This window comes from Oryzias latipes, chromosome 1 (assembly GCF_002234675.1).
Source record: "Oryzias latipes chromosome 1, ASM223467v1".
NCBI lineage: Eukaryota > Metazoa > Chordata > Actinopteri > Beloniformes > Adrianichthyidae > Oryzias > Oryzias latipes.
The window spans coordinates 23,588,138-23,600,418 of record NC_019859.2 but is presented as its reverse complement, the minus strand read 5'-3'; the positions used below and the strand labels follow the sequence as shown (position 1 = coordinate 23,600,418).

General features: G+C 35.0%; 2 protein-coding genes across 3 annotated transcripts; both read right to left on the bottom strand.

Annotated features, from left to right (window-relative positions):
* Nucleotides 1-1,474: 1,474 nt before the first annotated feature.
* Nucleotides 1,475-3,916, bottom strand: LOC110013625. The gene is made up of 9 exons (XM_020700043.2): nt 3,672-3,916; nt 3,476-3,579; nt 3,157-3,275; nt 2,925-3,080; nt 2,524-2,738; nt 2,322-2,407; nt 2,071-2,213; nt 1,849-1,974; nt 1,475-1,780 (listed from the first exon to the last, which is right to left on the bottom strand). The coding sequence occupies exons 1-9, from the start codon at nt 3,869-3,871 to the stop codon at nt 1,475-1,477; spliced, it is 1,455 nt and encodes a 484-aa protein (XP_020555702.2). The 5' UTR covers nt 3,872-3,916.
* Nucleotides 3,917-4,045: 129 nt separating this feature from the next.
* On the bottom strand, nt 4,046-10,984 carry LOC105357668. 2 transcript variants are annotated; one of them, XM_023958689.1, is made up of 21 exons: nt 10,725-10,984; nt 10,548-10,626; nt 10,319-10,465; nt 10,011-10,216; nt 9,788-9,888; nt 9,573-9,691; nt 9,324-9,500; nt 9,208-9,239; nt 9,034-9,131; nt 8,460-8,482; nt 8,352-8,376; nt 8,229-8,256; nt 8,044-8,128; nt 6,905-7,051; nt 6,408-6,619; nt 5,446-6,290; nt 5,190-5,366; nt 5,075-5,106; nt 4,459-4,971; nt 4,280-4,364; nt 4,046-4,186 (listed from the first exon to the last, which is right to left on the bottom strand). In XM_023958689.1, exons 2-16 carry the CDS (start codon nt 10,599-10,601, stop codon nt 6,143-6,145), a joined length of 1,602 nt encoding a protein of 533 aa, XP_023814457.1. In that variant the 5' UTR covers nt 10,602-10,626; nt 10,725-10,984; the 3' UTR covers nt 4,046-4,186; nt 4,280-4,364; nt 4,459-4,971; nt 5,075-5,106; nt 5,190-5,366; nt 5,446-6,142. The 2 variants fall into 2 exon arrangements, with proteins under 2 accessions (XP_023814457.1, XP_023814459.1); XM_023958691.1 differs by having other exon boundaries at nt 10,319-10,459; nt 10,548-10,984.
* Between the last annotated feature and the right edge of the window lie 1,297 nt (nt 10,985-12,281).

Genomic DNA, 12,281 nt, shown 5'->3' with positions numbered 1-12,281 from the left:
CATTTAAAATAGTTGATGAAAATATCAAGAAGCTTTCAAATGATGATGGTGATGTTGGTCTGGTTTGGGTTTTATCTTTTCTTTTCATGCAAATATCAGGAGAAAAACTCTTTAGCTAACTTTTACATGAAATAAACCTGTCATCAAACTTGTTTCTAAGGATTAGATAAAATACATATAAACCACTCTGTATTTCAGTTTTTATTTTGCTCATATCAGTTGTCCCTTGTTATACAGTACATTGTTCAGTTTTTTAGTCTTCCTGTATTTTATTTTTATACATGTATTGAGAAATCTGTACTTTTAGTATCTCTGTGTTTTCTTCTTGTTTTATTTACCTGTGGATCTAGGTCTGTACAAACTCTGTTGACATTTCCCAAAACCGTCAAACTTTCTTGTGAAGTCAACTGAGTGAACACCCGGCCAGGAGCAAAGCACTGACCCAATGAAGGAAGGCTTCAAAGAGAATGAAAACAGGTTGGACAGTTTAAGATCACATACTTTGTGGAATAATGTGTGGAAGATTTGTGGTATACATACAACATATTTTGGTGCATCAAACTTACCCAAGTGGACTGAAGTTGTTGTCTTGCTGATAAACCAACTGAATGTAGTATATGATTATTGTCACATCCACCTTATACTGATTAAGAAGCAGAAGATTCTGAGGATTCACTGTGAACACCTGCAGGTCCTGAAAAGAGAAGAAACCAATTCAGTCTATAAGCTTTGAAACTGAAATAAACAAAAACAGAACAGTACTTAAGGAATGTCCATATGAGAAAAAAATACCTGTTGAGATCCAAATGACTGAAGATCCACCACAGTGAGAAAAGTGATGAAAGAGCCGATGTACTCTGCAAACCAGGCTGTAGAGTTCAGCTCTGGGTTGTTGCTGTCGTAGCACTTTGGTGATGTTGCTGTTTGAAACAAAAAATAAAAGCTATATCTAACATTTCAAACGGCATCTCCTAAAAACAATTAAACATAAAGTCCTAAACTTTGTTTCCAGTTTAAATCTGTTGATAAAGTTAGAGGTAAAAATGAAAAACTTGTCCTTAATATTCAAGGATTAAAAGAGGATCAACTGACCTGATGATAGGTAAAGCTTGATGGTGTTGTACACATCTTGGTTGGTGAAGTCAGTAACCGAGTAGTTGTAGGAACCAAGAGTAGAAACACTGAAAAAACACAGAATGAACTCATGAAAATCACTTTCAGAAGAACACAGATATTTTGTCTTTATTGTAACAGGAGACTGTTAAATCATTCATTCATTTTCTGCCGTTTTATCCCTTTCGGGTTCACAGGGCTGCCAGAGTCTATCCCGACTACTTGTGGGCAAAGAGTTAGAGTTGCCAATTGACCAATGAAGCACATTTTTGAACGGTGGAAGGAAGTTGAAGAGAATCCACACATGCACAGGGAGAACATTTAAAGTCCACATAGAAAGGTCCCCTATTAGTGTTCTGTTTCAGGTCTCACAGCCAGGACTCGAACCAAGGTCCTTCTTGGTGTGAGGCAAGAGTGCTAACCACTGTGCCACCGTGCAGTCAACAGGAGAATGGATTTGTAAAAAACAAACATACATCTTCTGGAAGGCCAAACATGAGGCGTTGATTGAGGTGATTTGGTTGATCTGAGTCTTTGTGAGGAAGACCAAGTAGTTGGGGAGACCTCGATCAAACCAGGCGTTGACCTCTGACCTGCTGGAGCTCCTGAGAGCAATGGGCCAGACGCAAGGCAGAGTTCTCTGTCTCACCTGCTCTGGCAGAGACTCCTGCAAAGAACATTCAGGTTCAAGTCTTTGTGCCTTCACATTGTTTTGTGTGTTTGTGTTTTACATACAGTTTCTAGAAACACTGGTATCTGGAGGTAGCTGCTGTAAAGTTGACAAAGCTGTGATTCCTGTCCAACAACATTGGTGTGACGCAAGAAATCCCCAAGATCTGATGGAGGCATGGAGTTTATCAGCTACAGGGGAGACAAATACAAGAAATGTTACTTGAGTTTTGTTTTTCTGTCCTATTATTTCAGAGTTTCCTGCAGACAGCTTTCATGTCCACACACCTGTTGCTTTCTGTCTGGAGGCATGAGGGACAAGAAGGTGGTCAGGTTGGGGAACTGGAATCCCAAGAATGAGCTCCTCAGGAAACTGTAGAAGCTGTAGCTGTAGTTTGTGTCTCCATAGCAACGGAGAGGTGATGGACCTACTTTGGTTGAGATTGTTAAGTAAAAATGTTTTAAATCGCTTTTTTCTTTTCAGCATTAAAACTGAAAGAAAAAAAAACAATTGCTTCCCCTTCATGTGGTTTATTTACCTTGAAGAGCCTGGATGATACGACTTTGAACTTCTGTCTGGGTGTCATTGCTCAGAGATGAGATGGTAAGATTGAGAAGATTTACACTAAAATAGAAACATAAAATATTTGTTTTTATAAAAGTTCTCAAAAATATTTTTGAAGTTTAATTTGAACATGATGAAAAGCAAACTACTGTCTCATATTTCTAGTTTTCACTCACCCCCGCTGCTCAACACTGCAGTTTCTTCCTGCCAGTATATTAAAGTATGGGGTCACATGGTAAGGTGCCAAATTCACCAGCAGGGGGCGGAGTCGAACTTGGAGCCACAGTGACACGACTGCATCACTGACTGATGGACTGGAGAGGTTTGCACGATCAAACACAACCTGCAACATGGCTGACCTCACAGTAGAGGGAAGAATGTTTTCACGACCCTGCAGAACAAAATTCCAACACAAATCAAAAAGGAAAACAGCCAAAAACTTTCACTACTGTTTTTAAACTATGTAGGAATGCACAGTAACTTACAGTAACAGATTCACTTAACTTAAAACATTTTTTTATTGTTAGTTCCATCAATTTTTATTTGTATCAAACACAGATTTCTAGAATGTCCTTACCAAGATGGCCGGTGAGAAATTATCAAAGAAGGAGCCAAGTTGTTGATCAGGAACATAACTCATCACCATGGTAACCTGATCGATAGTTGTGATCTGGCCATTTGTGACAAAAACCTCTGAGAGCTGTCTGATAGACAGAAATGACAGGGCTTCCATCTGCATGTTAAAAGACAGAAGTTAAAACATAAACAAATAAACAAAATGATTACAAAGAATGCCAAAAATAACAAACCGCTGAGAATTGTGGGTAGAGCTCTTGAATGTCTTGAATAGACAACAAGACGGAAAATCCTCCCACGTTGTTCTGGAGCCACTCTGAGCTGCTGTTGATGTTTAAGATGCAGCCAGGATCTAAAGCACAGAAACAAAAAGAAAATCTATTTTACCAAAATATGAAAGCAGAAGGTGTTAACAGCTACAATCTTTACAATTTGTGAATGAACTTTACATGTCTACAATACAAGTATAGAATGGTGCTTAGGGTATAAATGATATTTATGTCAATACTGTGGCAGTGTTTGAGTAAATGTTGGTAAGACCACACCCCTTACCTGCAGTGTTGTTCCTTTTCAGGTAAATCTTGATGAAGTTTGTGTTCACAGAGATTTGCCTTGGAAGAGCCATCTGTGGCTGAACTTGACTTAAAATCTGCACTCTGAGTTCAGAGAGGAATTAAAAAAACAAGGGAAGTTGTAAAGTTGGGTATAAACTAACAACAGGAAAAGTCCAATTTGCCACAGAACTTACATATACTGGTAGGAGCTGCACTGCAAATCTTTTGTTGACAAACACGAGAGGAAATCATTGGAAACAGCAGACAAGAACGGACGAAGTCGAATATTGAACCACAGTTGAAGAGTCAAAGGATCATTTAGGGTGTCATTGCTGAATTGGTCAAGTTTGATTTCTTGAATGCTGTCCAGAATCATTGAAGCTGAAGGGTTCATGGGGTTGATTGTCTACAAAACATAAAAAGTAACGATTTCCAAAGCCATGTTATATTAGATATATTATTTTTCTCTAAATTATACATCACAATTTTTACACCTGTTTTTTACTCTTTTTTTTACCCGAATTCTTGCATTATAGTAAAATTTCAATAAATGTCTTCATACTGAGTTTGTTAGAAGATCCAGAGCTGCGTCCAGCACCCCAGAAGCTTTATTGAGGAGAAGCCTCCAGACTTGCGTGGACCCGCTTGAGCTGGACGATCGATTACATTTCATTATCTCTGCCAAGTCCTGTGCAGTTAATGCTGAAAGCTGTTAAAAATGACAAAGTTGAAATAATCAGCATGAACTTTTTTCCCTTGAATGTTTTTTATAATATTTATTTATTTCATCTCAGTATCTTACAGAAGCACATGCAAATTCCTCCACAGAAAAGTCACAAAAACGGCCTCCCATCTTCCCACTGTTGAGCTGAAGCTGAAGCTCTGTGCTGCGAAGAAAAATGCACACAAAACTTACATTTTTTGTTCTTTTTTATTTTTTATTTTTTGCTTTAGTCTATTAAAAACACTTAAAAATATTACCTGTTTACCCCAACACAGACATTCGACTCTGTAAAACAGAAATCAAACGTGGTTAAAATTAAGCAACAGTTGGTAGGAAACCATTTAGAACAGACTTTTAACATGAAATTAAAGACTTACCATTTGCTGTGACAACATTGCACTTTGGAGAAAAAAACCACACATGAATAACAATCCTTGATTATTGAAACAAACATTTGAAATGATTGAAAAAAATCAATTTACCTGCCCACTGAATATGGCACAACCTAAAGTAACAGGAAAAAGTGACAAAAAATAATGTTAGCAAATTACTAATCACTACAGAAATCTGCCAAACATCTAAGGATTAGTCAATTAAAAAGAACAAAAAACTGCCATTAAATTACCAAAATATCAATGTAATGTTATGACACACTTTATGTCAACTTCATACCAGGTATGATGTTCTTGGATAAGTTTGCTCTGACGCTTGGAATAAACGAAGCAACGTCAAGTGAAGCTGTGGCTTCAATAAAGTCAAGTTGGGTAAATCTAGAATCACAAAATAATTCCACACAGTTAAGATTTTATATTTTATTTTCAACACAGGAAGATCACCAAAAAAAAGAGAAAATATAATTTGGTCTGGACTTACAGTGTTTTGTATGATGTGCAGGAAAGAGTTCCCTTTAAAAAGAAAGAACAGAAGGATCAATGGTACCAATCCAAATACAGGAATAGAATACGTCCAAATCAGTGAGGTGGTTTACCATTTCCAAGAACACGACAAGGAATGACAGGAACTCTGTAAACTTCCTCTCTCTTGGAGACTCAGTGAAATAATCAAAGAGCTTGTTGATAATGACGTCTGTGTTTGGCAGAGTGGGATATTTCAGCACCAGCAGCTCTGCACTCTGCTTTGGACTCAGGACACTCAGAGCCTCTATCTGAAATGGATGATTTATAAGTACAATAAGTGTTAAGGCAGTTATGCATTTAATAAATGTGTTGCTGTAAGAAACATACAGGATTGAACTGTGGGTAGAGATTGAACAGCTCGCTGACTGAGGCAAACTCAGAGAAGGAACCCAGGTTGATCCTCAACCACTGTGCACTGCTGATGGAAGCAGACACACAACCTAGAACACAGAAAAATGCAGACACATATTATTTTCATATAGTTTAAAATTCTAATATCAAATTCTTGAAAAGACAGTAAATACTTGAAAAATACAGTGTATAACCTTTTAAAAGCTAAATGTTTCTATATTAGCATGTCTTCAGTCTGTGGAACAGCATTTTTATGTAATTAGCCAAGTAAGTATGGACATTTTAACCAGTGGAGGTCTTTCATCACTTCTTAGATAACATAAGATTCTTTTTGTGGTTCTTGTTGGTTCAGGACCTTCTTGTTGTGAAGCATGAGTGCAAACAATTGTTAGAAATACTGAAATCTTATAAAATCTAAATGTGTACAGTAGATTTTCTTTAAAAAACTGAGATAAATCATTTATCATTTTTAGCTTTAAATAATTGTATTCCTTTTTTTTTAACCAGCAGCGCACCTTAGAAGATTATAAAAGATCAATAAAACCACACATTTATTTAAAAAAGATTAAAAACAGCACTTGTTAAGTTTCACTCCACAATTGACAAAGTTTATTCAAAAAAAAAAGTTTTTCTTTTCATTTTCTTTAATAAATTGTTTTGTTTTTCATGTGCATTACAGTATTAGCAACACGCATTTTTTCAAATAAAGATTCTTACCTGCTGTATCATTCCTGCTCAGGTAAACCTGGATTAGGTCTGTGTACACAGACATCTGAGTGGATGGACTCATCTGTGTTTGGGCCAGACTCAAACTCTGCAAGCTAAGTTCAGATATGAGAAAAAAACACAATATTAATAAAAAATATCACTGCTGTGTTTAATTAATAATCTTCAGTTGTTGTAGAGTAATTGTAGTTGATCAATGCTGCAGTGATTACATAAACTGGAAGGAGCTGCACTGCAGTTCTTTTGTTGCCAGACATGAGAGGAAATCAGTGGAAACTGCTGGTAAGAATGGATGAAAACGTCTGTTGAACCACAGCTGCAACATGAAGGGATTGTTCAGGGCGTCGGTGCTGAACAGGTCCAGTCGGATTTCTCTAATGCTGTCCAGAATCACAGACACTGAGGGACTGCTGGGGTCAAAGGTCTAAAACACAATAAAATATGTTATTTTATGTTTGATTCTAGTAATAAAAATGCAACAAAATTTACAGGTAAAGTAGCATTATTGCTCTACAATAAAACCAAGAGGATCCCATTTTGGTTTAAAATAAAATAGTAATAATCGTCTTATTTAAATATGGATAAATATTAGAAAGCGGACATTTATGTATGTGTGTGAGTATCATAAACATGCTCTATAAGGCTGTGTAAGACAAAGGTAATCTTTGTAAACTCTAAATTATAATTTTAATAAAACAATTATTCCTACTGTGTTTGCTAGACGATCTAGAGCTTCATCCAGCACTCTGGTTGATTTGACCAGGAGAAGTTTCCAGACAGGTTTGGACTCATTTAAGCTGGAGGATCGACCACACTTCATCACTGCTGCCAGGTCCTCTGCTCTTAACGCTGAGAGCTGTTAAGAAAGACAAGATGGACAACAACAAATCAACGCCGCTGAAATCAGCTGAAGAAGGATATGGAACTCAATCTAATGTCTGCAGACATAACATCGAAGAGAACTATAAACTCTGTTTCCAGAAGAACGGCTGTTAATCAGCAGAAAAGGAATACCACCCTTGGTCATTCGACAGATTTGGACCCTTTTTTAATTTTTACTTCACAGCATTACCTTATTATAAAAAAAATAATAATAATAATAATAAATAATAAAATAAATGATTAATCAATTATTGAAAATGGTTAAATTGGTTGATTTCTAATGACATTACTTCACTTGCTCCAAAAATTGAAAAATTGACTCATGGTTTTTCCTAATGTAACATAATTTTGTACATATTTTTAATTTTAATAATAAGCTCAACCTTTGATATTTGATCAAATTTAGCTAAGAAAATTTTTGAAACAGTGTTATATTTATTTTAGTGATATAGTATTATTTTAATTAATCATATACATGACTTTTATGAGTAACATAATCTGCATATATTTTGGATAATGATAAATGATTATTAAGTAATTCATCTTTGTAATGGGCTTTATTGATACTGATAGGATGATATTGATAGGTTTCTTAGTTCTCTCTGATAAAAGCTAAGAACTGGATAATGATAAATCATGTAATAAAATGGTTATGGTATAACGGGGTGGGATTATACAAGTTCGCTTCCTTCCATTCCCTTTCAAGCAATATTTATTAATATGTCTAAATATCCTATGTTTGATTCGTCATTATATGAAGGTATAACTGATGATTGTATTGCTGTTGTGTATTATTCTTATTTGATTGCTTGAAATAAACCATTTCAAATCAAATCAAAAAATAAACTGACCATCAGTGTGAACCTGTAAACAAAACTTTCCAAAACTGTCTTACAGCTGATAATAGTTCAAGATGTGTGTGTGTGTGTGTGTGTGAGTGCGTGTAGGTGTGTGTGTGTGTCTTACAGAGGCACAAGCAAATTCCTCCAAAGGAAAGTCACAGAACCGTCCATTCATCTTTCCAATGTCTAGTTGGAGCTGAAGCTCTGTGCTAAAGTTGTAAAAGTACAAGAAATATTTAACATTTAAATTCACCTTAGAAAAACCTGAAAAACATTAAAATATATACAATTTATATGTATTCTGTCTACCTGTTCACTCCAGTACAGATGTCTGCCTCTGTAAATATTTTTTACATGGAACAGATTTAAATAATTAACCAACAACACTAATTTGTAATGTAAACCGAGAACCAAAACTGTGACAGTACTCACCATTTGTAGTGATAACATTGCAATTCTAGGAGAGGAATACAAACATCTTTAATCAAGAACAATAGTCAATTAACAACTTGGCAATAAACCTAAATAATACACAGGTACCTGTCCGCTGTATATGATACAACCTAAAGAGAAAAATGAAGAGAGGTCATTGAGAGCAGTGTGACTCCGAAAAGAGTTTTTTTTATAATATTTTATGCCTGCTTCAAAAAAAGCAAAACAAAAACAAAACACATTGTATGTATAAATGTATAAACTACCTTCACTAAATAGGAAAATTTAACTACAGTCACATAATCATGTTAGATTATAACAAAATACACTGCATTGTTTGAAGGTCAAGGACAAGAATAAAGTGAGGATTTGATTAATACCAAAAAAAAACAATCTTTTCTCAAAGAACATAGAAAAAAACATTATTAAAATTATTTTGGACTTCAAAACCCATCTACAATCTGCTCACATCAAAATACCACATTAGCTACATTTGCTTTCTCTATCATGTGTGATCCCTCAAATATATTATTAACATTGCAACATTTATAAAACAACATACTTCTATAGACTTTAAGAGTATTTTACTTGCTGCACTTAGATTGTTTGTGATTTCTGTACTAAATAATGTAGAATAGCACTGCTCTAAACTCATTTACAAATGCTGTAATTACAGTCTTACCAGCTGGAATGTAGTTGGTTAAAGCCAGTTTAGTGTCCATTATGGATGAGGCAAAGTCCAAAAAAGATGTGGTTGAGGTGTTGTCAAGTCTGGTGAACCTAGAGAACAAAAACAACTAAAATCAATTACAATATCTATAAAATCTCTTAAAATAAGAGAATATTCCAAACTTACAATGTCTTGTATGATGGACAGGACACATTTCCCTGTCAATGCAAAGGAAAAACAAGTTTAAAAAAAATTCTATGAGAACTTTTGTTTATTTAAAGTGAAAATTTTTATCAATTTACCATTTCCAAGAACACGACAAGGAATGAAAGGAACTCTGTAAACTTCCTCTCTCTTGGAGACTCAGTGAAATAATCAAAGAGCTTGTTGATAATGACGTCTGTGTTTGGCAGAGTGGGATATTTCAGCACCAGCAGCTCTGCACTCTGCTTTGGACTCAGGACACTCAGAGCCTCTATCTGAAATGGATATTTTTCGTTATAAACAACACGTTTGCTGTTAAAAAAAGAAATCAGTTGTTAAAATCTTACAGGATTGAACTGTGGGCTCAGATCAAACATCTTGCTGACAGACAGAAGCTCCGAGAAAGAACCAAGGTTGTCCCTCAGCCACTGTGCACTGCTATTGGAGGCAGACACACAGCCTGGACCTGAAACAAGTAGAAACAGCTCAAAATATAATGTAATGAAATATTAAAATGTTTCTGAGTAGTAGTTTTAGATTTTTTTTGTATGGCCGGCAGTACCTGTGTGAGGTTCTGACAGGAAACGGAGGATGAAATCCCTCAAGACTGTTTGCTGCTGTTGGAATGTCATGTCTCTGAACTGACGACTAAACACCTGCACTCTGTTGATACAAAATGTGTTCATTTGACTTCAAAAACATGCAGTTTTTATAACTATTGTAATGTTATTAGATTTCATATTTCAAAGTATAGGTGGCTTATCATTGTGTGGACAAATGCTTACATCTGATGGTACGACTGACAGCTGAGGTTCCGGCTGCTCAGACACAGCAGGAACATTTCTGAGGCAGACGGCAGGAAGCCACTTAAACGCTCTGAGAACCACAACTTGATCACATTGCTGTCCATCAGCTGTTCATTAGTTAGCAGGAAGAGCCTCATCTCTCCAATGACATCCAAAATCTCAGGTGCTGATGGACTGACCATAGACTGTTGGAAATCAAATTCAACATTAGAAGCATTGTGACTGCATTTAGGAGTGAATATTTTGGGGCTTCACAATATCATATCAGAGTTTGCTAAAGAACAAACCATGCCAGCCAACAGGTCCAGTGCTGGATCCAAGACATTGGAGAGTTTAGTGAGCAGCAATTTCCACAACACTCTGGAGCGGCTGCTGTTTCTGGGCAGATCACATCTCAGGAGGGAAGCCAGCTGATTAGCTGCAAAATTCTCCAACTTTGGAGAGATAAAACTTGGTTTTCTTACATTATCAGTGACAAAATATCAACATTCACATTTAGTTTTATTAGAAAATCACCTGTGCACATGCATATTTCTCCAGAGTAAAATTGCAAGGAACGTGGGTGGACATGCTGATGTAGAATTCCAGGTCAGAGCTGTCGAAATGATGGAGAAGAACGTTTTTGTCAGTTTAAAGTCAGTCACGTCCATACAGTTCTGAATTTTTTAGATATAAACAAAAGATGAGGGGTACCTGTCAATGTCTTTACAAATGCTTGGGCCTTCAGAAAAGAGATTACAACAATTTTACTTATGTATTTGGTTGTTTTATTAACCAAAAAATACTTTTTGAAATAACTTTTCTGGGAAAAAAGAGGAAAACTGATAAAAAGCTATCCACAGCTGACTGTTTTCTATGTGTAGCACTTGTACAAAATACTTGTAGGAATACTAGGATATTAAATGAAATATCTTTTTATGAAAGTGCCTTCAGGAAAAATTGAGAAACTGCATAAAAAAAAACAACAAAATATTTAAAATCTTACCATTAACATGGGTTTGAGGGCACTGTCAATAAAAGTATATATAAATTTGCATTAGTTTAAATTTTGTCAAGAACCATTTTTCTTTTAAAAAGAAAGACAAAATCTCACCATGAAGTTTGTTGTCACACAATCTGTGGAAAACAAAACAAAGAAAATCATTTCAAACAAAACAAAAACAATATTGTCTATTTGAGTATAAAAAGTAGTTATTAATAGTTTGTGCAATAGACTCACTCTCTGGTGTGATGTTAATGAGTTCACTAATCCAAGTCCACACAAGTGGTTCCAGGTCTGAACGCAGAGATGGAATGGCTGCATAGAGTCGATCCACACTAAAGATGCACACATAAAGAAAGAATAAAAAGGAAGACAATAATATGAGTCGCTTAAAAGAAAAAAAAATAGAACTGCCAACAATACTTTAAAGTTTTAAAAATGTTGTCAAAAGTCAAACTAGACTAAACCAAAGAGAAAATGAAACCAAGAGGTTACTTTTGTCGATAGATAAAAAAAAAATCCTTTTATCACCAAGATTTTTAAGACTAAAATTGAATTTATTTGATCCTTGTCACAGCTATTTTCAATAATCAAAAAAGGTGAAATTATTGAAAAGTTTGTGTGATTTTCTTTCTTTTATCAGTTTTTTTTCTCTCTAGTCCAGCAAAGCAAGATGCAAATGTCATTTATAGCGAGTCTGTCAAATATAATAGATGTAATTTAGTTTAATTTACAATCTGTTAAGGACTTGAAATATATCAATAATTGAAAAATGAATGGTCTACATACCAGTATATTGTAATTATGTCATTTGAGGTTTATAATTGTCAACAATTTCTTTAAAAACATTAAAAGCTGGTAGGATCTTTCGTTTATTTTCTTATGTGTCTTGTATTGGGTGTTTTTATTTATTACTGTTTCTCTTGACGTTGAAACTTTGCAAAACCTAATATGGGAGTTATTTTTGAGAGCAAACAAATAAAAAACTATTGTGTTCAATAAGTGATAATTTGCTAAAATAATTTGTTTTTTTTCAGTGTGACTGTTTTTGAAAAGATCCAAATGTTTTTTCTTCATGTCTCTCAATGAAAACATCATGTAATACCACACATTACTAGCAGAGGTCAAAAAAAGAAAGGGGACCATGATGTTAAGCTTAAAAGCCTTTGGTTGGTGTTTTTTTATACTTGTTTACTTTTTGTTAGAACATTTTTAAGCAAACGTGCTATTTACAGAGTATCATCCATAATCAATGTGTTAATGACACT